Source organism: Aquarana catesbeiana, linkage group LG13 (genome assembly GCF_042186555.1).
Source record: "Aquarana catesbeiana isolate 2022-GZ linkage group LG13, ASM4218655v1, whole genome shotgun sequence".
NCBI lineage: Eukaryota > Metazoa > Chordata > Amphibia > Anura > Ranidae > Aquarana > Aquarana catesbeiana.
In genome coordinates this window covers 79,034,627-79,061,930 of record NC_133336.1, presented here as the reverse complement: position 1 = coordinate 79,061,930, position 27,304 = coordinate 79,034,627, and the positions used below count along the sequence as shown (strand labels likewise).

General features: G+C 42.4%; 1 protein-coding gene across 2 annotated transcripts in view; it reads left to right on the top strand.

Annotated features, from left to right (window-relative positions):
* The window catches only part of STARD9 (StAR related lipid transfer domain containing 9), a 241,619-nt gene that overhangs the window by 150,726 nt on the left and 63,589 nt on the right, over window positions 1-27,304 (top strand). Inside the window, exons 19-20 of one of the 2 annotated variants that reach the window (XM_073610372.1) lie at window positions 7,683-7,765; window positions 20,606-20,706. In XM_073610372.1, coding sequence (XP_073466473.1) covers window positions 7,683-7,765; window positions 20,606-20,706 — 184 coding nt within the window. Of the gene's footprint in view, window positions 1-7,682; window positions 7,766-20,602; window positions 20,707-27,304 lie in introns of both variants that reach the window. The other variant, XM_073610370.1, reaches the window with a different exon arrangement.

Below are 27,304 nucleotides of genomic sequence, written 5' to 3'. Positions count from 1 at the left end.
GTCATTTATACAGCAATCAGTGCTATAAAAATGCACTGATTCCTGTGTAAATGACACTGGCATTGAAGGGGTTAACCACTAGGGGGCGGGGAGGGGTTAGGTATGTTCTAGGGGAGTGATTCTAACTGCCAGGGGGATGGGCTGTGTGTGTGATGTCACTGATCTCTGCTCCCGATGACAGGGAGCAGAGATCGAGTGACATTGTCACTAGGCAGAACGGGGAGATGCTGTTTACAACGGCATCTCCCGGTTCGTCCTCTCTGTGAGGTGATCACGGGTATGCCCGCGGCGATCAAGTCCGCGGGACCCGCGACCCGACTCACGGCGAACGCGGGGCGCACGCGGCGGCAAATTCAAAGTAACGTACGGGTACGTTACTTTGCGCAGCCGTGCCATTCTGCTGACGTATATCTACAGGAGCCGGTCGGGAACCAGTTAAATCAGGGTTGAAAAGCAGAGGGTGCAATCAGCGCAAAAATAACAATAACCCCCCCCCCCTCCTTTTGTATGCAAGCTGAACACTGAAAGAATTTTCATAAAAATCCAAAATAGTAAACGTAAAACAAGATAAAAGTGCAGGCTATATCAATAACCTTGCAGGTGGACAGGCAGACAAGGAGAATGCATCACAGCCAAAAACAGCAGCTGTCATGGAACAGGAGCATTTACATGTTCCTGACAGGTATGGGGAGCATGTGACTCACTTTCCATCATCCCGCTTGTCAGAGCTGCTGCTTCGCCATTCAGGCACCTAGCAGTGTCACACTGGAGCAAGAGGAGAGTCCTCAGCCCTCTGTAAACTCTTAGTAGGATTGACTCGCAACTTGCACAGGGCTTGATTTTCTTTGCTCCTGGGAGTGGCGAGGAATTGATTGCTTTCAAAGGGAAAACTGAGGGCAACGGTACCATAGACTCCTGCTGTTGTCAGTCAAACTCCTGTTAGGGGGGAGAGGGGGTGTGACTTACTGTCACTGTGTGTATCTATAAACGCACACAGCCTGGCTCAGGACAGCCCATGCACTGATGCCATCTTAGCACCTGGTTTGCTATGGGAAGCACCAAGAGGAGGTAGAAGCGGACAAACTGTACCGGCAAAGACTGCCAGAAGAGGAGGAAAGCAACTGTTCTGTGCAATATCATCCTCCCAGTCTGTATCCCAGCTCACGTCATTAGTAGCACACGTAAGGGACTAAACAATCCATCACACCTCCAAAACGAATTGCGGAGGGGTCAGCCCTGGTGTTTCCAGCCAGGCTTGTCAAAGTGAAAGAATTTATGGTAGGCATTTCTATGTTGATAGGTTAGTTTTTCCCGGATCAAAATTGATTTGACCTCATCCACCCAGTGTTTCCTGGTGGGGACATGCAGAAAAATCCAAAATTGGGCTATTGGTTTTCAAGATATATATAGAAGACAGATAATCCTTATATATAACGGAGACGGAAAAAATGAACTTTAATCTGAAACACTTCAGAAATAATGTCCGTAACTTCTTTCCAATAGTGAAATAGTTTTGTGCATTTCCACAGCAGGTGTCATAAATCGCCCTCGTCCCTACAACACTTTGGGCATAAAGGAGAATCGTGTCTACCCCATCTAAAAAGTTGCATTGGTGTATGATAGGCTCTATGTAGAAAAAATAGTTGTGACAGCTTATATGATGATGAAACTGAGCTAAGAGGTATTGATTGTAAACATAACTCCCAGGTCTTTCCCACAAAATCACCTAGGTCCTGCTCCCATGTCTATAAGGCAGTTGGGCCACATCTTGTGTGGTTGAAAAGAGCATGGATTTTGGAAATCATGCCTTTTTTATTCTTCTCTGACATAACCTCACTAAAACCCCTAAAAGTTGAAAAATAAAAGACATACTGGCTGGATCACCACTCAATCACACAAGAGTAACATGAATTTTCCATAATTTCTACAATTTTAAGGACACTGTTCTAAGTTTATGAAAGCTTGTCCTTTTGGCAGTTGCAGATACCTGCTAGATTGACATTTCCATGTACACTAAATCATTGCTTGTGGTGTTAACATTTCACAAAAAATATCCTGCAGAGAATGGATTTCTTAATTTTTATTAGTTGTTACCTAAACCTGCCTTTACATGCACATAACCTAACTTAACTTTAATGGCATCCCAGTCTTAGTCCGTAGGGTTCAATATTGAGTTGGCCCACCCTTTGCAGCTATAACAGCTTCAACTCTTCTGGGTAGGCTGTCCACAAGGTTTAGGAGTGTGTCTATGGGGATGTTTGACCATTCTTCCAAAAGCGCATTTGTGAGGTCAGGCACTGATGTTGGACAAGAAGGCCTGGCTCTCAGTCTCCGCTCTAATTCATCCCAAAGATGTTCTATCAGGTTGAGGTCAGGACTCGGTACATGCCAGTTCCTCCACCCCAAACTCGCTCATCCATGTCTTTATGGAACTTGCTTTGTGCAGTGGTCCAAATCATTTGGTGGAGGAGGGATTATGGTGTGGGGTTGTTTTTCAGGGGTTGGGTTTGGCCCCTTAGCTCCCGTAGAGGGAACTCTTTAGGCATCAGCATACCAAGACATTTTGAACAATTTCATGTTCCCAACTTTGTGGGAACAGTTTGCGGATGGTCCCTTCCTGTTCCAACATGACTGCGCACCAGTGCACAAAGCAAGGTCCATAAAGATATGGATGAGCGGGTTTGAGGTGGAGGAACTTCACTGGCCTGCACAGAGTCCTGATCTCAACCCGATGTAACACCATTTGGCTGAATTAGAGTGGAGACCAACATCAATGCCTGACCTCACAAATGCGCTTTGGGCAAACATTCTCATAGACACACTCCTAAACCTTGTGGACAGCCTTCCCAGAAGAGTTGAAGCTGTTGCCAACTCAATATTGAACCCTACAGACTAAGACTGGGATGCAATTAAAGTTCATGTGTGTGTAAAGGCAGGCGTCCCAATGTTTTTGACAATATAGTGTATATGGCTTTCATGAGATTACACAAGCAACATCATGATTTTAGGAGCAGGGTTGTTAATAATTTCCCTTCTGTCCATTATTCCATTATTATACTTTTATTAAAAGTTTCCAAATATGTATAGACCTGGAATGAAAAAAAATCAGTGTAGTAAGTGAGGGACTGTTTACACCAGAGAGCTGATTACACAGCTGCTTGTGTGTGCTGGAAAATACAATACCAACGCTCTGATCCCAGAACATCGCACTGTTTACTTTTTTTCCTCCGCAGAACTGTTCTATTCACCATGGTGGCTTTGCAATGCGGTGGTTCACATCGCACTGTGGTGTAAACAGACAACATTGGAAACAAGGCATTTTGCCTTGTTTATGCACCAGAGCTGCTCTGAAAATAGACAGTGTAGCCCCAATGCATCTGGTGTGACTGGCCCACATTTTAGTAGATGTATTTCCTTATTGCCACTTACTATAAAATTTCCCCTGACAATTAGTCAGAATACAGAGATCAAAGCTGTAATTTGTACAGACATCCCCTATTAATCTCAGCTTACTGTGCACTCTAGGAATTACTAGCAGCCTCCTTGCTGCCAAGCATCACAGCTAATGCCAGAGAAGTGGGAAGGAGAATGCATTAAAAACAGAAAGCTAATTAACTGATGTTAAAGGAACAGCGCCATCAAAATTTTGTGCTGCATACAGGCTTGTTTAAATATTGACTTCTAGCTGGATGCATTGTCACTGTTCCATGTTTTGGTAGCTTTTTACATGCCTGTGTACTCATTGTTGATTACTCCAGGCACAGGGGTGTCTTTCTTTACCCCCCCTTTCTTTTTATTATAGGGTGTGTTTGTATTATATACTTTATTAAAGAGACAGGCTTGTGCAACCTATAAAGTTGCATGACAAGTCTCTGCCCGTGTAGTTCAATCGCAGCACTTCAAATCTATGCTACTTAAAGTTGCAGCGACTTGAAAAAGGTTCCTGAGCTACTTTGATGCGGCTTTCGTGTGACTTTCGTGAAATACATTGCAATGTAAACTCACAAAAGTCACATCTTAATGTTATCAGTGTGACAGTTGTACAACTGTCAAAGCCAAGTCAACAGCTAGAGTCACATCCAAGTCGCACCCATCCAAAGTTGCATCGTAAAGTCACAATGGAAATTATGCGACTTTGGAGTCCCACAAGTGTGAATGGAGCCTAAGTGTTCGTGTTTTCTGTCGCTTTTTTCAGGCTTTCTTTTTTGTGTGTTTTTTTAGGAGCGATGTGCCATACAGGAGCTTCTATAGGACAGAACTGTGCCAAAAATGCCAATTCTACCTAAAAGGAAAGTCCTGTATTTTTTTTGGACTGCAGACATCTAGTGACAGAAGCCTCAGCACTTAGGTGTAAACAGGCAACATTTAAGGCAGTAGGATTTTAGTGTTGAGTTTTTGTAGTTTTGAGGTACGAAACGCTCAAGTGTTAATAGGGAATTATCTACTGAATATGATTATTTTGTTTTTTCTTTCATGCCTTTATTATTGTGGAAGCAAGTATTTTATGCTGATTCAATTTTCAAAATCTGTACAAAACATATGGTACATGCATTGTGCATGAAGACTTAAGGTAACACTAAACTCTGGTTTAAAAAAGAAATTCTATTCAAGTATGTACTCCTAACTATTGCGCTCAGCCTCCTCCAAATCTCCAATTTTTTTTTTTTTTTTTTGCTGCTGTGATTGGACTTCATGTTAGAGGGTGGCTGTGTTTATTTTCTATGGTCCCACTGTATGGCCTGTTTCACATGGGCTTCAGCTTGTATAAGAGCAGTGTGAACAGCAAGCTTTGACAAAGCATTTGAAAAGCTTTCAGCAAGCTTTGTTGAAGCTTTTAAAGTACCATTCAGCTTCAGCTTGTAAATGGTGTACACAGATCCTAATGGGAGTGCTGATTTCCACTAGCAGGCTTTCAATAAGCTGCAAGAAGTGCTGAAGCTTGCTAGAAACTTGTTTAACCACTTGCTTACTGGGCACTTAAACCCCCCTCCTATCCAGATCAATTTTCAGCTTTCAGCGCTGACGCACTTTGAATGACAATTGCATGGTCATACAACACTGTACTCAAATGAAATTTTTATAATTTTTTTCTCACAAATAGAGCTTTCTTTTGGTGGTATTTGATCACCTCTGCGGTTTTTATTTTTTGTTAAAAAAATGTAAAAAGACAGGATTTTTTTTTTTTTAATATATTGTTATGTAGATTTTAAAACGGGTAATTTTTCTCCTTCTTTGATGTACGCTGATGAGGTGGCACTGATAGTTTGCAGTGATGGGCACTGATGGGGGGCAGTGATGGGCACTGATGGGGGGCAGTGATGGGCACTGATAGGGGGCAGTGATGGGCATTGATGGGGGGCAGGGATGGGTATTGATCGGTTACACTGATAGGCAGCACTGCTAGATGGCACTGATTGGCACCACTGGTGGGCATTGATAGGTGGCGCTTGTGGGCATTGATAGGTGGCACTCATGGGCATTGATAGGTGGCACTGGTGGGCACTGTGGGCACTGTCATGTGGCACAGATGAGGCATAATTACCTCTTCCTCTTCGGGACCGATGTCCCTTGCAGATGAGCCGGTGATTGGCTTTTTTTTCTCCTCACGCTGTTAGCGTGAGGAGATAAAAAAGCCAATTACCGAGCTTTTGTTTACATCATGTGATCAGCTGTCATTGGCTGACAGCTGATCACATGGTAAGGGGCCAGGACCGGCCCCTTACTCGGATCGGTGATCACCCGAGTCTCAGTGACTCGGTGATCACAGCGCGTGCAGCGCGCATGCACAGGGGAGGCCGTCATATGACGGCCTCCTGGAAATTCAGGTCCGCGCTGTGGCCGTCATTCAGCTATAGTGCGGATGCCAAGAGGTTAATGCTTGCAAATGCTTTGTCAAAGATTGCTGTTCACACTGTTCTTATACAAGCTGACGCCCGTATGAAACTGGCCTAAGACTGGCCATACACCTATAGATTATCTGTAGATTTTCTATGGTCAGATGGAAAAAGTGGAACAGATTCCTCCATCTACGCTGAACTGTGTGGATGGAAGAAGCTCCTATTGGCCCAAGCTTCCATATCTTGCTAGTCAGCCCCGCTGGTTCTCACAATACCTGAACATTCTGATTGGGTGCAGGCATTGTTTAGGTTGAGAGCCAGTGGGGCCAACTAGCAAGATACTGAAGCTTGGCCCAGTGGGAGATTCCTCCATCAACACAGTTTAGCATACATGGAGAAATCTGACCATATATGCTAACCATAGAAAATCTGCAGATAATCTATAGGTATACGGCCAGCTTCAGTAGGAATGTAGCCATCCTCTCTTGCTTGCTCCCGAGATAGACAAGAGACTATGTACTGTAGACTATGGGATTTGTAGATAGTACATAGAGAAGTAAATATGACTACAACTAAAGTTCTATGTTTGCGCCAATAAACATAAGTGAGGGGGAGAAGAAGAAGTTTGTGAGCTCATGGAGGATGTTACAAGGAGGCAGAAAAACACAGTAATGAAAAATAGATTATAGGGCCATTATGTAGTGGATGTATATGGATTATATTTGGAAAATAGGGACATTGTTTAGTACCACTTTAAATATGCTGCGTACACACCAATGTCCTACAGGAAATGACATGTACCCCCAAAAAACAGGAAAATCATTTTTTTACAGGTCTTGGAGTTATTTGTTGAGCTCATATATTCTTTAAGTAGGTTTTCCCTTTTTTTTATTGCTATTAAAGCAATTAAAGTTTTTTTTTTTTTTTTTTTTTTTTTAGGTGTTTTGATTGAATTTATGATATACAAGGGCCAGCCTCTTAGAATACCCCTTTGTCAATGCAATCCATTGTTCAGTGAATATTGTATTGTCTCATTATAGGCAGTGGAACTCTAATGCTGCATACACATGGTCGGAATTTCCATCAAAAAAAGTGTGATGGGAGCTTTTGGTCGGATATTCCGACCGTGTGTATGCTCCATCCAACTTTTTCTGTCTGAATTTCCTCCAGCAAAAGATTGAGAGCTGGTTCTCTATTTTTCTGACGGAAAAAGTTCCTATCGGAATTTCCGTTCATCTGTATGCAATTCTGTCGTGCCAAAAAACACGCATGCTCGGAAACAATTTGACGCATGCTCGGAAGCATTGAACTTAATTTTCTCGGGTGGTCGTAGTGTTGTACGTCACTGCGTTCTTGACGGTCGAAACTTCAGAGAACCTTTGTGTGGCCGTGTGTATCCAAGCCAAGCTTGAGCGGAATTCCGTCGGAAAAAACATCCAAGATTTTTCCAACGGAAATTCCGCTCGTGTGTACGGGGCATTAGGCCCCTCACACCAGTGGACTGATCGGGTCTGACCTGTTCCCTTTTCAGGTGGACACAATTGGACCACCCATTGCTCTCTATGGAGCGACACATGTCCGCTGACACCCACCGGCATCCAATCCGATCCTGTCCTTCAGATCGAATGACAGTTGCTTGGAACCACACAGGCAGTCCGTTTCCATCCGACCGCCCCATAGAGAACGGGGGGCTGTGTTCGCTCTGCATTTCTTACAGTACAATCAAATTTTCTTTGAATGACCTGTATGCTTAGATGGATATAATATGTACTGTACAGTGTGTTGTCATCTTTATTGAATATGAAGTCATGGTGCATTATACATTATGCCTTTTTTTCTCTTTAGGAGCTGTAATTGTATTAGGGAAGTCGCACAAATTTCGATTTAACCACCCAGCAGAGGCTGCTGTCCTGAGGCAAAGGAGATCTGTAAGTTTTAAATTATATCACCGTAAAAATGATCCCTTCACATGGTATGCTACTGAATATGACACCGATTACATTTTTCAAATGTACGTGTATTTGGATGACATCATCCAATGTAACACATTTAGAAGGCTACACTAATGTTCTACACTGTGATCTTGAAATTGCCCTTAACGCATTACAAATAAATGGGCAGCAGATTATCTTGGTGTGGTTTGATTTCATTGATTTGATGATTAGGTGAAATCTGAGGGATACTACTGCTTGTACAATGGGTTTCATTTATCAGTGTCTGAAGCAAGAGTTGCTTGTACTTAATAATAAAAAAAACTCCCATCAATCTTCAACTGCTCACTATACTATTTATACTACTTAAACATTATGCTCCATAGACTTAATGGCATGATACTCTTTATATAGCTTTTGTTTTCTAATTTTAGTAAAACATAAATGCTAAAATATGCTATTGAAGGCAGCATGCTGTCAGCTTTATATTCTCAGCTACGTGTTTACTGTATATACCAACAAGACAAAGGAAAGAAGGTCTGATGTCTTTGTAACTATAGTGAATCTTTTACCTCCTCTCATCATCCCCTGCGCATATTTTATTCTTTCATTCATTTCTGAACTGAATGTCCAGCAATAGCCAGAAAAGGGAAGTAAAATTAGAAGAAAATGATTGCAGTTTGTAAAGTTAGAGGTTTGGTTCTGTCCCGTACCTTGCTGCCATAGGTACTGGCTTACAGATTCCATTATGATAATCCTGATTGACACCTAGTGTTTTTGATTGATGGTAATCCTAATTGACACCTAGTGTTTTTGATTGATGATAATCCGAATTGACACCTAGTGTTTTTGATTGATGGTAATCCTAAATGACACCTGGTGTTTTTGGTTCCATTAGGGCAATCCTGACTGACACCTAGTAGTTGATTAACGCATATGTGCTTTTGCCGTGTTGCATTAAATTTAACGCAGCGCATGATGCGTTTCTGTTGCGTTTTTGCCATGTTTGAATTGCATTTTCCACATCACTTCCTGCTATTCTAATGCAATTTTCATGTGATTCTAGTGCAACTTGCACTTGATTTTGGATGCTTAGGGAGGAGAGGTGAGGGTTTAAAAAAAAAATCCATCAAAGTCGCATAGCATTGAATGTATTGTGATTTCCCTTGTCATGCGATTCTGTGAACAGGGGCTTGAAGCACTTCCAACAGGCGTGTTGCGTTTTTGATGCGGTTTATTTCAATGGAGGGATGTTTTTGGTGTGTGACCAGTGTGAGACCAGTGTGAAGAGTTCCATAGGTTTTAATGGTCATGCATTTTTCGTCTACTTTTTTTAACACAAAAATGGAAAAAAAACTGATCAGTGTGAAAGCAGCCTATATCAACCCCGTAGTGTTTTTGTATTAAAAACAGAGTGTTAATATACCCTGTTTCCTCGAAAATAAGACCTAGTGTGATTGTCGGTGATGGCTGCAATATAAGCCCTACCCCCCAAATAACCCCTAGTTAAAGTCCTTGTAGGTCTTATTTTCAGCGTAGGGCTTATTTTTGGGGAAACAGGGTAGGGCTTATTTGAGGGGCAGGGCTTATAGTGCAGCCATCACTGACAATCACGCTAGGTCTTATTTTCGGGGAAACAGGGTATGTAATATCACCCTCTTGGGATGAGGTCACCATTGATGTCATTCATTTATAATAAAGTGATTTCACACAAAGCCCATGTTATAGTCACCTTTGTGTCAGGATATGTTGTTCGCCTATTTAATCTGATGTTTTAGGCTGTGTTACCTGCTACACCGTATTGTGTAATGATGTTATAGGTGTCATTATGCAGAATGATATAACGGAAAATTGTATCAAATAGTTACCGTAATTTACCTTTCCGGATGCCAAACCATGGCAGCATACTAGTGATAGAGCTCCGCCTTTTGACCACTCCCACAGGACCAGTGAATAGCATAAAAAAGGGACTAGTTAGCCGCCCCGCCATTGTCTGTAACAAGCTACATAACGAAACCTACATGGTGGGTCTGTATGCCATAGTTTGGAATCAGGAAAGGAAAATTACGGTAAGTATTTGATACAATTTTTCGTTTTCCTGATGCCACTATGGCAGCATACTAGTGATAAATAACTAGCTGACAGGGTGGGTTCTACTTGCCAAACCAATCTTCTAATTAGGATGGGACAGAGGACTGAATAGTCCTTCCTACAAAGTCCCCTGATGACAAGGTACCCGGGCCTACTCTGTAAAGTTTGAATAGGTATGCTGGGATGACCATGATACCTCTCTACAGATGGACACCATAGATGCTCTCGAATGTGCTGCCTATGAGGCTGCAACCACTCTGGTAGAGTGTGCTGCCGCCGATAATGGAGGCTTGCGATCCTTTGGCCTATATGCACAACCAAGCCTGCTAGAGTCCAGGCAGTAACCTCTTCTTTTTGTCTTGATTTCCAGCTGGAATGACAAACGGTTTATTAGATGACCTGAAAGGAGCAATTGTGGACAGGTACTTCTTTTAAAGTCCTGAAAATGACCAGTCCGCGTGACTTTCCTGTGTGATATTCTGGAAAGTTAGGCAATGTCCAGATGTCTGTTAAATAGAGGGCTGTTGCTACTTTTGATGCAAGATGATCTACAAGACCCAACTCTACTCCTTCTGGAAAGAAAACAGTATTTTATTTTTATTTTTTTTCTCTTTGAAGCTCCAGGAGCTTGAATCTCAGACAACCTTCTGCTTAAAATTCTTGCAGTAGATCCTGCCTTGTGGGTAATGGCCCGAACACTGCTCTGTTGGAACAAACTACCATAAGATCTAGCAACACCAATAGATCTCTTTTCTGTGGTAACCAAATCCCCACGACTGCCTTCAAAAGTTGTGCAAACTGAAGGATTCTTGGCCCATTTAAATTTGTTATTGCCGATATAGCCGACCGATATAGCCGACACTTGCAAGCTCAATGAGGATAGGCTAAGGCTCATGTCCAATATGGCCTAGAGGAAGTATAGAACAGCTGTCACCGGAGGGGCAATAGGATCAATGTCTCGCTCCACCTAGAAAACGCAAACTTGTCACAGATTTAGGCATAGATGTTGTAAGTAGAGTGCCTTCTCGCACACAACAAGGAAAGATCACTCTGGAGCGAATCTGGAGCAACCTGAGTTGCCCAGCCTCCCCTTTTAGCGCCCCTGCTTGTAGCCCCAGTCTGCGTATGTTGTGGAGGGGAAATATCATCTGTATTCTGAAAGAAATGGCCAGGGAAAACTGAGGGCTTCCTGGCCAATATGGAGGATTGCCTATGACAACCATGTTCTCCCTTCCTCGAGGAATCTCATTACGTGAGATGTGGGGGGAAAAATATATAGGCTAGATTTCAGCCCCAAGGAGAGACCAGAGCATCTGCCCCCTGCACCTTGGGGTGCGGAAACAAGGTCAGACATACCCAAAGTTTGTGATTACTGTGGGAAGCGAAGAGGTCTGTCTGTGGTAGGCCTCACCTGTGGACCAGCTCAGAGAAGATCTGGGACGTAGACCCACTCGTTGTGCTCTGGGAAGCTTGCATGATAGTCGGTCTGCCTGTGTGTACAAAAATCCACTGGGAGGTAAACTGCTTCCGGTATTTGCTGGTGATCTTCCGTTCCAGACGTTATGGGTTTCACCTCTCTCAATAGCATATTGCTGTGAATTCTTCCCTGGAGCTGAATATAGGCAAATGCTGCCCTTTTGCTCAACTGAAAGGAAACTTCAAGGTCTTCCCTTGATTCTGTGTAGCAAGGCCAAAGTGCTAAAAGGGCTGTTTGAGCTTCCAGCGCAATCGAGACTACCCTCCTTGGCTGGGAATCTCCGCTTGCCTTGACCGACAGTCCCTCGCAGTGCACCTCCCAAGCTGTCTTGCAGACATGATTGGTAGCAATTAACCAGCCTAATGGTTCTAATGGGTCGTGACTTCCTCAAGGTATTATTTTCATCACCGCCGACCACTACTCATACTGAGTGACACTGTTATTAACTGTGCTAGATCCAATTTCCTCTCTTGCGCTAAGAATCCTAGTTGAAACTTGCGCAGGTGCCCATGCACCCAAGGAAACATTGGTATGTATGATGATGTTGTGCCCAGATGACTGAGGACTGAGAAGCCATCAAACAAGCAGAAGTATTTGTCCTCAGAATTCTGTTCCTGATTGTCACCACTTTCTCTGATGGAAGCAAAACAGAGGAACTAGCAGAGCACCCCAACCGTTGGGTTGGAGAAAGTTGGCTTTGCTTTCCCCTTTTTTTTTTTTGTCGGAAGTTGATAACCCAGCCATATCTCTGCAGGGTATATATGAGGACCTCTTGGTGTGACAACAATTGTTCCAGTCCTCTGGATAGAAGAAGAATGACGTCCAGGTAGTGACGAACCTGAGTGGAGCTGACACTGCACTGAGACCCTTGCAAACATTCTCAGAGATATTTATAAGCCAAAAGGTAGGCTGTTAAAGTGGAGATGCGTCCCCTGCGAACTACAAACAGGGTTGGGTGGAAAACGTGCAATCTTTCCTGTGAGTGGGATCGGGACGAGGACCCCCTGAGTCTGAAGTCTCTGTAAGTATTATAGCAGCCCATCCACTTTTGCGGTGGATTTGGTAGCTCCGGAGGAGAGATATGGTCTGCAGGAGGAGCAGTGGATTTCAGTGATGTTGTATCCGGTCTCTGACAGAGATAAAACTTTTAAAGACAATCAAACGAGAAACTCTATCCGGACTTTGCCATCCCTCTGATTAAATTTCTTCCATAAACTGAGAAGGGATTGCCATCTTGAAGAAAGGGTAAATATGAGTTTGTCTCTCTACCCATATAATGGCCTGCATGGCCACCTGGATACACTATTCCACAAAGGAAAAAAAACAGAAACCAAGCAGCTCCGGGTCTTCCTCTGATGAAGAGGAGCTACTATTATCTGCAGGCTGCCCACTCGCCAGAACTGGCTGGTTGAGTGCCACATACCAAGGTGCCAGGTTGCTCTTCTACTAGCAACTAGGAGGGGCTGCCTGGCCAGGATAATTGAAGTGAGTTCAAAATAGAATCTTGCAACATAAATAATAAAGACATTTGGTGTTAACTGCGAACTCCTCTGGGCAGTCTTTACTCACCAACCTATTGGGTACAGGTGCTGCACCACAGGCCCTGCAGGACTCTTGCTGGGGCGCCGCTTGTGTTGCTCTGGGGAAGAGGCACTAAGACACCTTCCTTGAAACTTTTTCCTTTGAGTGGGTGCGGCATCTTGGACTACGCTTTGCTGAAGTCCGTCCGCCTTTCCCTGGCTCTCGATCTTTGAGAGCATGAGCATGCGGGATTGAAAAAACTCAAAGCAATCAGCAAGCATAAGGAGGCACTCTTCTCCTGCAAACTTTCCAACACGGTGGTCCTGTACCTTTTGGATTTGAGCACTTTTTGCATAAGTGGTGACTGACTCATGGCTTGAGGACAAATAGGATGACAACTGAGGATAGACAGAAAGGAAAATGGCACTGGAGAGAGAAGGGCTTTTGACATTAGAGAGGAGAAAAAAATAAAATATGCCTTCATAAAAAAATGAAAATTAAAAAAAAAACAAACAAATACATATATTTACACATTTCTCTTTTGATTTAAAAAAAAAATTAATACCATATTTATCGGCGTATAACACGCACAGGCGTATAACACGCACATTCATTTTAAGAGGGAAGTTTCAGGAAAAAAACTTAAATTTTAAATAAGGAACTTTGAAGTAAAATAAGGGTCAGTGCCCATCTGCAGCCTCACCATTGCCATCAATGCAGCCTCATCAGTCCACATCAATGCAGCCTCACCATTGCCATCAGTGCAGCCTGATCGATGCCCATCTGCAGCCCAGAGGGGACAGGGAGGGGGGCGGGATGAGCGCTGACAGATTACATACATTGAAAATCTCCTATGATAGACAGAACAGTGGTCCAATGGTGGCCCAGGAGACAGGAGTTCCTTTTACAGAGGCCGCCAAGTAAACAGGAGATTCTCACTGTATGTAATCTGACGGTGCTCGTCCTGCCCCCCCTCCCTGTCCCCTCCGAGGCAGCTAAAACTGAAGTATTGGCGTATAACACGCACGCACTATTTGCACCCAATTTTCATGGTGAAAAAGTGAGTGTTATACGCCAATAAATACAGTATATATATGCATTTTTTTGGTGTCCTACCTGTTAAAAAGCAGTAGGGGGTGCCGAGAGAGCTCTTGCTGGCAAGAGGGAGCTTTTGCCCATAAGCAAGATCATGGTCGGAACTCCCAATGGCTGCCACAACCCGATGATGTCATCAAGGGCGCCCTGGCCAAAGAAAAAACGCACTGGGCGGCCTTTTTTGCCCTATAGGGAGGCCTGGGACGCCCCAGGCAGCGTAGTCTAGATCGCCACATGGGCAAACCAGAGAGGAACAGAACACTAACAAAAATTAAGACATCGGAGGCACTCAAAAGAGAAACAGACCAAGGTAAGGGAGAACGCATATGAGGAGACAGAATAAAAGGGATAGGCAGCCCTGTATGGTGCAAGGAACCAAAAAAAAGGGAAAAGGAATGAACTAGCTGCCCCCCCCCCCAAGCCTCAGCCTACAGACTCTTACTTGATGGCAGATTTAGTTCCTAATGAGGAAACACTGCAGGGCCCCATCAAGACCCACAGAAGGGGTTCCAGGCTATTAGCGCATTTAGCAGCCCGAGCGCTGGGACTTCGCACTGGGAGAGGCTAAACCCAGACGGCTACTGCACTGAGGCAGAGGTGGGGACATAGAACTTACTCTTACGCTTACTCTTCACTTGTGCGCGGAGGTATGGGGAAAAAAAAGAATGGGGGGGGCCGGCTAACTAGTCTTTTTTTTTTTTTTTTTTTTTTATGCTATTCACTGGCCCTCAGGGAGTGGTCAAGAGGCGGAGCACTATCACTAGTATAATGCCATGTTGGCGCCAGGAAAATTGTTTTGTTGTTGGCTCTGTCATCTATGACATCTCCCAGTGTGTTGTTCATTTTGTTTATGACAATTATATTATTTTCAGTTGTGATAATGTTATCGGCAACATCATCTAGCTGTTATTGTACTGTTTTTTGTTACAAGAGATTCTGGCATATTTACCAAAGTAGTGTAGTATTTGTTAGCAAAATGCACTAACGTATAGCAGCCACTGATGTTTATGTAGTTGTATACCTAATAAAGTCAGTGATTCATTATATTTGGTTGCATTGGGCTACTTTATATAAATAAGATGCCTTCTTCTTCTGTATTCCACTTGCTTCCACCCATAGTGTCAGGAGTATACAGCCCCAGCATCACAGGACAGAGTATACAGCCCCAGCATCACAGGACAGAGTATACAGCCCCAGCATCACAGGACAGAGTATACAGCCCCAGCATCACAGGACAGAGTATACAGCCCCAGCATCACAGGACAAAGTATATAGCTCAGTCTCACAGGACAGAGTATATAGCTCAGCCTCACAGATCAGGGTATACAGCTAAGGGTGTACAGCTCAGCCTCACAGATCAGGGTATAAAGCCCAGCATCACAGATCAGGGTATACAGCTCAGTATCACAGATCAGGGTAGACAGATCAGGGTATTCAGCTCAGGGTATACGGATCGGGTATACAGATTAGGGAATACAGATCAGGCTCACTGATATGCACTGGCTTGCGGCTCCCGGCGCTGACAGCAGTCCCCCCCCCCATGTGTCTGGCATCCTGAAAGGGGCAGTCAGACAGTCATCAAGTGGAGAAAATATGGCACAACAGTGACATTACCAAGAACTGGACGTCCCTCCAAAGTTGATGAAAAGTCAAGAAGAAAACTGGTCAGGGGGGCTCAAGAGGCCTACAGCAACATTAAAGCGGAGTTCCACCCATTTAAAAGTCAGCAGCTACAAAAAGTGTAACTGCTAACTTTTAATATTCAGACACTCATCTGTCCCACGATCCAGCGATGCGGGTGCACGAAGCCTCGCTCCTCTCCCCCTCCTCTCCACGGCGCCGGCATTCTAACTGTGGTCGCCCGGCTGTGCGAGCCACACTGCGTGCTGTGAATGTCCGGGCAATCTTCTGGGACCTGTGACGTGTCCCAAAAGAATGCAGGGAGGGTGGAGAGGTGAACTTCCTTCCGGCGCCACGGAGACAGAGGAGGAAGTGGGAGCTTGGTGCCCTTAAAAACTGGGTACCCACTCCACCCCCCCCCCCCCAAAAAAATGACATGCCAAATGTGGCATGTCAGGGGGTCACCAGTACTTAAAGCGGGAGTTCCATTTTTGGGTGGAACTCTGCTTTTAAAGGAGCTGCAATAATATCTGGCAAGTACTGGCTGTGTGGTACATGTGTCAGCAATCTCTCGTATTCCTCATATGTCTGGGCTATGGGGTAGAGTGGCAAGACTGAAGCCTTTTCTTACCAAGAAAAACATCCAAGCCCAGCTAAATTTTGCAAAAACGCATCTGAAGTCTCACAAAAACATGTGAGCAAATGTGTTATGGTCTGAAGGTTGAACTTTTTGGCCATAATTCCAAAAGATGTGTTTTGGCGCAAAAACAACACTGCACATCACCAAAAGAAAACCATACACACCGTGAAGCATGGTGGTGGCAGCATCATGCTTTGGGGCTGTTTTTCTTCAGCTGGAACAGGGGCCTTAGTCAAGGTAGAGGGAATTATGAACAGATCCAAATACCAGTCAATATTGGCACAAAACCTTCAGGCTTCTGCTAGAGGAACTTCATCTTTCAGCATGACAAAAACCCAAAGCATACATCCAAACCAACAAAGGAATGGCTTCACCAGAAGAAGATTAAAGTTTTGAAATGGTCCAGCCAGAGCCCAGAACTGAATCCAATTGAAAAAATAAAATAAAAATATTTCAGTTTGTTGTTCAGCTGAGTTGTACAGTTTATAGGTCACATTAACCACTTGCTTACTGGGCACTTAAACCCCCCTCCTATCCAGACCAATTTTCAGCTTTCAGCACTGACGCACTTTGACAATTGCGCGGTCATACAACACTGTACCCAAATGAATTTTTTTTCATTTTTTCCCCACAAATAGAGCTTTCTTTTGGTGGCATTTGATCACCTCTGCGGTTTTTATTATTTATTAAAAAAATGTTAAAAGACTGAATTTAAAAAAAATAAAATAAAATATTGTTTTATATTTTGTTATAAAAAAAATTAAAACAGGTCATTTTTCTCCTTCATTGATGTACGCTGATGAGGTGGCACTGATGGGCACTGATGGGTGGCAATAATGGGCACTGATCTGTTACACTGATAGGCAGCACTGCTAGGTGGCACTGATTGGCACTACTGGTGGGTATTGATAGCTGGCACTTGTGGGCACTGTTCGGTGGCACTTGTGGGCACTGTTCGGTGGCACTTGTGGGCACTGTTAGGTGGCACTGTTAGCTGGCAAAGATGAGGCAGATGTGCCTCTTCCACTTCGGAACCTTTGTCCCTCTCATCTGAGCCGGTGATGGGCTTTTTTTTCTACTCACGCTATCAGCGTAAGTAGAAAAAAAAAAAAGATTACCGATCTTTTGTTTACATCATGTGATCAGCTGTCATTGGCTGACAGCTGATCACATGGTAAGGGGCCGGGACCGGTCCCTTACTCCTTACTCGGATCGGGGCATGCACCGGCCCCTTACCCCTTACTCGGATCGGGGCATGCACAGGGGAGGCCGTCCTATGACGGCCTCCTGGGAATTCAGGTCCGCGCTATGGCCGAATGATGGCAAGTGGTTAAAGGTGGAAAAAGTTCTGAAATTACTTATCTTTGTCTCATTTTTTTTACATCACAGATACCTGAATTTTCAACAGGGGTGTGTAGACTTTTTATATCCACTGTAGTTAGCATGAGCGATGCTAATTGTAAAGCAGTAGCTGTGGATTCCTGTCGGTGTTGGACCGCTTGAGAGAGGCCACTGCTTTCACACAAAGGGCAGCAGTCTCTCTCTTCACCCTGCTATGAGGATTCTCACTTTGAGCCTGGCACTGGGGAGCAATTAAAGAACAAAACAAGCCCCGTTAGATAAGTCACCCAATGCTCCTTTGTGGTATAATCCCCACTTACGTCAATTATACAAAATTCCAGATGGTACGTGTGGGGCCAAGTATGGAATTAAATATGCTCATCAATTATTCTCCGATCATTCTTTCAAAACATTTAGAGATTTCCAGCTCGAATATAAGGTCCCCAACCAGTTATTTTTCCGCTATCTACAGATGCGGCATGCAGTGGCCGTACAATTTGACTTGACGGAGGTTTCGCTCTCCCCTGCTACGTTGGAGAAACTTATGTTTGAAGATAATCACTCTAAACTTATTTCTAGATATTTTCTTCTGACCTCGTCCTCCTCCTCTAGGATGGAGAGGATCGTTAGTCAGTGGAGGAAGACATTCCATCATTGACTGAGGAATCATGGTCAGAGGTGGTAGACTCTTATGCTGTCGTCTATGATATCGGCTAGGGACAAATAATACAATTTCATTATCTGCATATAACCTATTTTACCCCTGCACATCTATATAGAATGGGCAGAGTAGACTCACCTGAATGTCACCGTTGCCATGCAACACCCAGAAATTTTTTTCATATGATTTGGCTGTGTCCCGGGGTTGGGAAATTCTGGAAGGCAATCCTTGGGTTCCTAGAGGACAAGTTGGCACTCCCAAATAAATACTCCCCAGCTAGATGTCTCTTAGGTGACTTTGGAGAGGAGGAGATTTCCAACTCTAAAAAGATCCTTCTGTGAAAAGTATTTTTATATGCTAAAAAAGCCAAAAAGCCTTGGCACCTAAATGGAAGGATCCCTCCCCCTCCATGCCATTCTGGGTGGATCTGGTTAATAAAGTTTTACCACTGTTCAAACTTACTAATGCATCCAGGGGACATCCCAAAAAATGTGAAAAAATTTGGGCAGGGTGGATCACTTTGGTATCTGGTGATATTGATGTATAAAGACGTGCTGTGATGTGATATATCCTTAATTGGAGATGGATGTAATGTGGACTTATGGGAGGAGGGCTAATATGGATTCTTCCTATCTGTTCTCGGTGTGAAAACAAATTTTATAGCTATTAACCTTGTTTTTTATTTCATTGGTTTTGTTTGCAGTTCGTCTTTTTTTTTTTTCCCTTTTTACTACCTTTAGAATAATATGCTTCATCAGCAATGGCTAGCTTTGATACCGAAATTCTCAGATTTATGTTTTTTTTTCATATGATCCACATAGACGAATGTACAACTTGTAAGATGTTTTGATGTTTCGTGTCTCTATGTCCAAAACTCCTGGTACCTGTATCCTGATCCACGTTTTGTGTTATATGGCTGCTGTTACTATTCTGTGTAATATCAATAAAATTTACCCTTTAAAAAAAAAAGGACAAAAAAAAATGTAAGACATTTAAAATGCAGTGTTTTTATGTATCCAGTGTTGATCTATCGTGGTTTACAGAAAGCTACAATTGGAATTTAACTGAAATGAACACAATAAATAGAAAGTGTGTTACTTGCTGTGTGTTACTTCTTTTTGCACATTATCATTGCTTTTTTTTTTTTTATTTTTGAGCCCATTTGTGTTGTCATTATAGATTTGTTCAACACCTAAGCTATGCAGCATTTCTATTTTTTTAAATTATTTTTTTTATTTTTTAACTAAAGGCACTATTCTATGCAGGGGGGTGGCTTTTGTGGCTATAGCCCCGAATCTGAGGCCAATAGCCCAGAGTCTCTGCAGGGGTCCCCAAGGGGAGGGGAGGCTCTCTGGGGACCCTTATGTAAGTGGGGGGCTCTCTGGGGACCCTGATGTAAGGGAGAGGCTCTCTGGGGACCCTGATTTTTAAGGCCTAGGCTCTCTAGGGACCCAGATTTAAGGGGAAGGCTCTCTGGGGACCCTAATGTAAGGGGGCCTCTCTGGGAATCCTGATGTAAGTGGGGGGGGGCTCTGGGTACCCTGATGGAAGGGGGAGGCTCTCTGAGGACTCTGATGTAAGGAGGAGGCTCTCTGGGGACCCTGATGTAAGGTGATGTAAGGGGGGCTCTCTGGGGACCCTGATGTAAGCGGGGGGCAATCTGGGGATATATATACACCCACATGTATATTACTGTATATACATGTGTATGCCCGCCCAAGCGTATGACTTTCTTTACTACGCTGCTATGGGCTCTAGCCCCAGATCTTTTGTAGATCTAGCAACGCCCCTGATTGTATGAATAGCTTGTTTTACACATACAGTGTTATGTTTTTTCATTATAAAAGATAATTTAAATTAATACTTTATGGCTCCATAACCTACCAAAAGCTTCAGGCTGGTGCTACCTGTGAGCTCATTTGGAGAGTATATTGAGGTAAACAAGAAAAACTTTTTTAGTTGGTGATAAAATAAACATTTTGTAAGATAAAATTATGATTCATGAGAATCTACCGTATAGCACCTTTAACTGGTAAACGTCCATTGAATTCAACAATTAAACACTTTTTACTTTAAACCTGTAACTGGAGATTTTTTTGGAAAATGGTTGACAGAATATCTAAAAATGTTAAAATAAGGCTTCCAGCTTAGTGAACAAATCCTTATGTGTGATCTGTTATCCAGTTTAATAATGTATTCATTTTATCATTTATTTTGTTCTTCATGAAGCCCATAAAAGCTTTCTGGTTGCCTGATGTAGCACACTGACATCTCTGACAGTTTTTTTTTGTTTTTGGGTTTTGGTAAGAGTGTAAATCCGCAAACAAGATTTTGCAGATTTACTAGCCTGTGTTTGATATAAATGTCTTATACTTGTTCTTCCTTTAGCAGGAGAGGCAGCCCTCTTTTGTAAGTGATTGTTCTTTGGACTGGCTGGACCTGTCCGGTGATTATTCTTCTTCCAAAGAGAATTCATTCATCTTGAACACGAGGTATGTTCTGGACCATCTAAAATTCCATTACCTCCATGTTTTACTTGGAAATTGGTACCAGTCCTGTAATCCTTTTCATCAGCCTTTTCATTCATACTACATTGGGAAGGGGCTATAGAGTTTTTTGACATATTCAGTGATATAATTTGGTCATTCAGTTCATAAAACATAGAAACACTGTGTCATATATTATGCTCGTAATTTAAATATATAGATTGCTTCGTAAAGCTGCAGGATATACCAGAGACAGATTTTAGTAAAGTGCTTATTTGCAAGGGGGGCAGTAATCCTTTTCTTCTTATACTGGCTGTCACAGTTGCTCTCAGTAAAAAAATAACTCTCTATGGTATTTTTTGTTTTCATTTATTGGTGTTTCTGTTTTCGTAAAAAATTTTTTTAGATAAATTCTTTATTTAAAGAGTTACAGAAGGATTGACAACAATTTAGTATACATGACTATTCCAGGTAGTTGACATACAGTATATAAGATAAGAATAAAAATATGATTAACTGACTTGTATATCTGGTATACAGTGCCCATAGTGTCCATATTTAGCATGTATGAGGTTATCCATGTCCAATAAATTCAAAGGTAGCACTACAACCTTGGATAGATTTATTAGGAATAGTTTGCCATTCAAAATTCCAACTGTTCTCCTGATTTCCATTTTTTGTATTGGGAATAAGTGTAAGGTTTGACAACAGAAAAAAGGGGGGAGGGTGGAGGAATAGTGAAAGGAATAGAAGTCTTTGCTTGTCTGATTTAGCCCATTTAAAAAAAAAACGTTTTTAGGAAATTATATGGAACACCCTTTTGTTTGTTATTCCTTCAAAAATACATTTATGAAAATATCTGGGCTGGGAGGATATGGGTTGAATCACCTTGACTATCATTCACCCTGGAAGGCCGTGGGCTGTGGGCATCCGGGGGCAAAAAGGATTTTGCTGTGAGGGTATAACTCTGGGTACAGGATAACTCTGGGCTTTAAGAAAAGGTTTGGATATATATACTGTATGCTTTAACTCTCTTCCTGAGCAAAATAAAGTAATTGCACTAAGCCATAGCAATATAAAAATGTATTTAATACTATAAGAAACCTATGGAAGGGCAGGCTTTTAAAAATGTGAGTAATATCACAATTTACTTTAAGGTAAACACTGCAATGATAACCCAATATATGTGCTGAGTAAAAATTATTTAATACCCCTTTATATGGAAAAGCTGCAATTAGCTAGCACGTCACCATGATAACATTATATATGTGTATGCTGGCCTTCCAACTGTAGTGTAATCCTTGAATAAGGGCACATTTTGAGTGGTAGTAATGAAGAACAATGTGTTTTAACTACTTATTTTTATCACAAGCTAATGATATAAATGTCAGGCCTTCCTTGCAATTAGTAGATGATTTCCAGAATCCAGTCAGTTCATTCCCCTGTTCTTGATGCCTGAGCTACTATAGTAACAGAAAGCTGCATTATGCAGTAGAGTAGACTGTGTGCAGCCAAACCCCTGCACCAGCCTGGGCGGGCCTCGGCAGGAGGAATGGAGCGTGGAATGACACTGTGTCCTGGCTGGAAGCATGTTTGGATGGAGATGTTTTCTCTGTATAAATCATAGTGGGATTTTTCTTGCAAAGCTGAGTAGCAAATGAATTACACTCCGATTTTGTTTTTTCTCCTGCAAACATGAAGCTTGTCTAATACAGAGAAAGGTAAGATCAGCGTATCTCTTTCTCTGTTTATTAAAATGCAGCATCATTACCTTATTTCTAAGTTTACTTTACTTTTTTCAGATAATTTTATTGTTCTTTTTGAATATGTAACAGATCAGGAAGAATAAAAATGTTTTTTGATACATGGATAATGTTAGTATTTGTAAAATTTTGTGTTGGCACAAAAAAAATGAAAATTTGTCAAATATTCAAAATTCACAGCAATAGTGTTTATTGAGGAATACATTTCTCAGGATTTTACTGTCTCTGCCCTTTGCTTTGTAACCTAAGATGTCCTTATTTGCGAGGCACAAGTTCTTGTTTTGTCTGTAAGCTTCTGTTCAGAGCAGACCCATGTTAAAACTTCAGGGAAGAGCAAGTAGGATCAACTATATATTTTATTTTCATATATTATTGAAATGCTATGGTCTAAAATTTGCTTAAAAATTGATAGTTTATATTCTCTTTTATTATGTATTTAGTAACCATAAACACAAACTTTTTTTTTCAATTTCAGTAAATACATTTAAGAATAGCTCTGCTCTAAAAAAAAAAAAAAAAAAAAAAAAAAAAAAAAAACCTTGCTGGTATAGGTTTTAATCCAAAAGCTTTAGGTCTCTAAATACAACTCCAGTAACTCGTTCTTTGTACTATCATATGACCACCACTAACATATGACATAAGGAGAAAAGATAAACACAGTTGATAACTTACTAAATAGCAAAAGAAGAGTAAGGATAATAGCCTCCAAGCATGCAACTTTTTTTTTTTTTTCAATATGTTTATTTGTTTTTCAAAAATAACATACAATGCGTGTAACATTGCGGACGCAGCCGCCTTGATAGTAAATTGAAAAAGGTATACCGTATATACTCGAGTATAAGCCGACCCGATTATAAGCCAAGGCACCTAATTTTACCACAAAAAACTGGGAAAACGTATTGACTCGAGTATAAGCCTTGGGTGAGAAATGCGCAGCTACTGTAAGTGGAAAAGAGGGTCAACAATACCCTTTTGCAGCCTCACTGTGCCCATTTGCATGCCTCACTGTGCCCATTTGCAGCCATAGGTCCCCCGAACTTCAAACTTGGTAGTTAAGGGTTCCTAGATGCCCCCTAGCTGCAGCCAAAATTTGGAGTCTCTGGATACAAAGGGTCCCAAAATGACATTGCTGCAGATGGACACAGTTGACCAACTTTGGGGACCCGTATCTCGGGGGCCATTTGGTGCTAGGAACCCCCTAGCACCAAGTGGCCCCGACATACAGGGCCCCAAATTTGGTTTGGAAAATGTCAAGCATTTTTCTGCAGCAGAGAATGACATTTTCCGAACCAACTTTGGGGCCCCGTATCTCGGAGCCACGTGGTGCTAGGAACCCCAGATTTGGTCCAAGTGGCCCCGAGATATGGGGCCCCAAAGTCGGTTCGGAAAATCATTCTCTGCTGCAGAAAAATGCTTGACTCGAGTATAAGCCGAGGGGGGCATTTTCAGCACAAAAAAACGGCTTATACTCGAGTATATACGGTAACTACAAGTGAAGAAGTAATAGTAACAAACAGTTACAGTATTTTCTTACAGAAAATAAAAGGCACTAACAACTCTTACATCAGAGAAAGGCATAAGTCAGAGCTGCGGAATTGTGTAAGGCAAACAGGAAGCTCTGGGATCCTATGAAGGATACCAAGAGTGACCACGGTTTCCATACAAGGTCAAAGGAACGGAAGGATTTTTGTTGAAGAGCTATAGATTTTTCCCATACAACGTTTTGGTGGGTAGTATTTATCACTTCTGATGGATTAGGGACCAGGTCTTGTTTCCAGTGCCTGGTGATAGTTTGTTTGGTGGATAGTAGAATAATAGCTACTATGCCACGATATATGACAGGAAATTTGTTGATACCCAGATTAAGCAGGGCCAGTGCAGGATTGGCAGGGGTTAAGATGCCAGTTATTCCTGATATTATTTGAAACATTTTTTGACAAAAGCTATGGATGTTATTGCAAGACCATAGGATATGCATGATGTTACCCGAGGCGCCACATCCACGCCAACATAGTGAAGAGCATGTGGTAAACATTTTGGCCAATCTACACAGGGTGAGATACCACCTGGGGGAGACTTTTAAGGCTAACTCCCTATGATTTACACAGTGCGTGATAGAGTGTAACAAATAGCTTGGGTTGGAAGTCTGATTCCCATTGAAACATTGGCTTTGTTTTACTAAACTTAGGTTTATCTTGTAATATATTATAAATGGGGGATGTTCCTTTAGTAGATTTTGCGGGGGTTTGAGAAGTACTGCCAAATTGTGGGATGTATGTTAATAGTAGGTTGTGGAAAGGCAGTTAAAAAAAGGTAAATCAAGCATGCAACTTTGAAAACAAGCCAGCAGCGGGAACACCTTTTTTTATGACTTCAAGTTGCTTACTCCATTATCATTACTGTTGAGTTGTCTGCAGGGCAAAAGTGCCTTTACTATGTTTTTACTATAGCATTTTTGTAACTTGGACAAACTGAAAATGGCCCATATAGAAAGGTGTGTCTGTTGCTGATGATGTCAAAATAGTTTACTTTGTATATATCAAATTCAGCGTAGTTGCCATTGGGATTCCTTGGTGGGTTGGAGCTGATGCACAAGAAAGAGGGTGGTTTCAGTGGCTGCTAACTGGCAGCCTGAGTTTTTGAGAGTTGTACCTATAATTCCACATTATACTTTGCCTACTTGCCCTGCCAGAATAGAGTACTGGAAGTGACTTTGATAAGCACCAATTTTTGAACTGCTTTGGCAGATGTCACTACTGATGGGTCTCAGGCTACACTACAGCACTTAAGCTACGGCATTGCAAAATGCTTTTTAAATATTTACTAATGTAATTTAAATGAGCTTGCATGTTAGGTAAGTGAAATTGCACTTTAAATGTAAGGGGGTAGAATATAACGCCAGCCTTTTTGCATGCTGTGCGGACTAGAATTCCTTCATGGAAGCCTGGTATCTTGCGACCCCTATGCTAGCTACCATATTTATCGGCATATAACACGCACTTTTTTCCCCTTAAAATCAGGGGAAAATCGTGGGTGTGTGTTATAGGCCAATCCCCGCCGATTTTGTGTGATCGGAGCAATCGCGGCAATTGCCGCGATCACCGCCGACATACACAGCCATGTGTAGATTCAAATATGGCGCCGAGACTGCAGGGATTCGTCGGAGCCGAGATACACATACCCGAGTGTTCTCGGCTTTTTTCGGCGCCGCTCACAGTCACGCTCAGTCCCGCCATTGGACCTGTGTTATGTCCATCATAGGACTGGGCGTGACTGTGAGCGGCGCCGAAAAAAGCCGAGAATACTTGGGTATGTGTATCTTGGCTCCGACGAATCCCTGCAGTCTCGGCGCCATATTTGAATCTACACACGGCTGTGTATGTCGGCGGTAAGTGCACAAAGCTGCACTGAGGCAAACCTGCACTGACAAAGCTGCACTGGGGCAAACATGCACTGACAAAGCTGCACTGGGGGCAAACCTGCACTGACAAAGCTGCACTGGGGCAAACCTGCACTGACAAAGCTGCACTGGGGCAAACCTGCACTGACAAAGCTGCACTGGGGGCAAACCTGCACTGACAAAGCTGCACTGGGGGCAAACCTGCACTGACAAAGCTGCACTGGGGCAAGGCTGCACTGACAAAGCTGCACTGGGGCAAGGCTGTACTGACAAGGCTGCAATGGACACTGAAAAGGCTGCATTGATGGGCATTTTAATGTAAGTTTTTTTTTCCTTAAACTTCCCTCCTAAAAGTTTTTTTTCCTCAAAATTCCCTCCTAAACTTGGGGTGCGTGTTATGAAGGGTTGTGTTGCCTTTCTGACATAATGGTGGCCTTCATTGTTTAGCTACAAGCGCACTTTAATGCTGTTCTAATTTATTACACACCTAAATAATGTATGTTGTACTGACAGATTTCAAGCAGGGTCATCAAGATCTTTGATTGATATTGACATTTAGGATCTGATCACTTTCGTCATCATTGTCTGAACTGAATAAAAAGGCAAATACCTGTAAATCCTCTTTGCCAGGAAGTTGATTGTTATAAACTAATGCAGGAAAAGTACACTGGATCTACATTCTGGTCCTTTTGTCTGTTTGTCAGAAACATTTAGTGTTGACTCAGCATAATGCCTTCATTTGCTTTCAATGTGTAATCCACAGTCTGCTGCATAGCAGTAACTAGGGACACTACTGTTGTTCGCTGGACACTGGGAATTTTTACAAATATTGTATTAGAGTTTACAAGAAAAAAAGAGAGGGGCAAGTGGGACTTTAAATGAAGCATGTCAATTGAAAGTATAATAATGAATACATGTGAGTAGGTAAAATTATTGGATTTAATTGATAGTCAAGTCCATGATTTTGATGCATACAGTACCAATAAAGTAGTATAAATACAGACATAATCGCATGAATTGATATAAACGCATATTTAGCAGTAACAATCAAGGAAACTCAGTAGTGTAAACAAATCAATGGACATACATATATGCAATTCATAACAGAAGTACATGAATTAAAATCGCCAATCAAAATCACAAAATCGCATGAAATGAGAAAACTCAATAAAAAATTGATAAATGTCAGGGATATGATTTAGGCTTGATAGGGCATCCTTAGTTTGCGAACCCGACGCGTTTCTTGGCTTCTTGCCAGTCATCAGGGGTGGGATGCATAATTTAACTGAGGAAAACAAAAAAATATCATAAATATTGATACATGTGGAACCTCCGGCCAATAGAGAAAATCGTATCAGAAATGTCCAAATTGTCTACTTTGAACAGAAAAGCTACTTACAAAAATAGCCCAAAAGTCAAGAGGGGTCACCAGCAATGGGAT